Source organism: Morone saxatilis, unplaced genomic scaffold, assembly GCF_004916995.1.
Source record: "Morone saxatilis isolate NCDOM2014 unplaced genomic scaffold, NCSU_SB_2.0 Contig4, whole genome shotgun sequence".
Lineage (NCBI taxonomy): Eukaryota > Metazoa > Chordata > Actinopteri > Moronidae > Morone > Morone saxatilis.
Window position 1 is genome coordinate 1533831 of NW_023339984.1, and position 252 is coordinate 1534082.

The window sequence follows — 252 nt, forward strand, 5'->3', positions numbered from 1 at the left end:
ACTCAATGTTGGAGTCTTTTTGCATAGTCTCTGCTGCAAATATCTGCATGTACAGTAAGTCAATGAAAATGTCCTGGACAATTCTGGTCAAACTCCACAGATAGTATTTGATATATTCTTTAAGATATGCCTTTTTTTTGCAGGCCACAGACTTCCTGTTCCAGGTTTTTGCTGCTGCTGTCGTTTCCTGGGGTGACCACTTCATGCCCCTCCTCCTCGGCATTAGGGCCCAGTGGTTCCCATGGCAACCTG

General features: G+C 45.2%; 1 protein-coding gene across 1 annotated transcript in view; it reads left to right on the forward strand.

Annotated features, from left to right (window-relative positions):
* focad (focadhesin) overlaps nucleotides 1-252 on the forward strand; it is a 41351-nt gene that overhangs the window by 39890 nt on the left and 1209 nt on the right. The window contains exon 41 of the mRNA XM_035675710.1: nucleotides 144-244. Within this exon, the coding sequence (XP_035531603.1) occupies nucleotides 144-244 (101 nt within the window). The remainder of the gene's footprint in view (nucleotides 1-143; nucleotides 245-252) is intronic.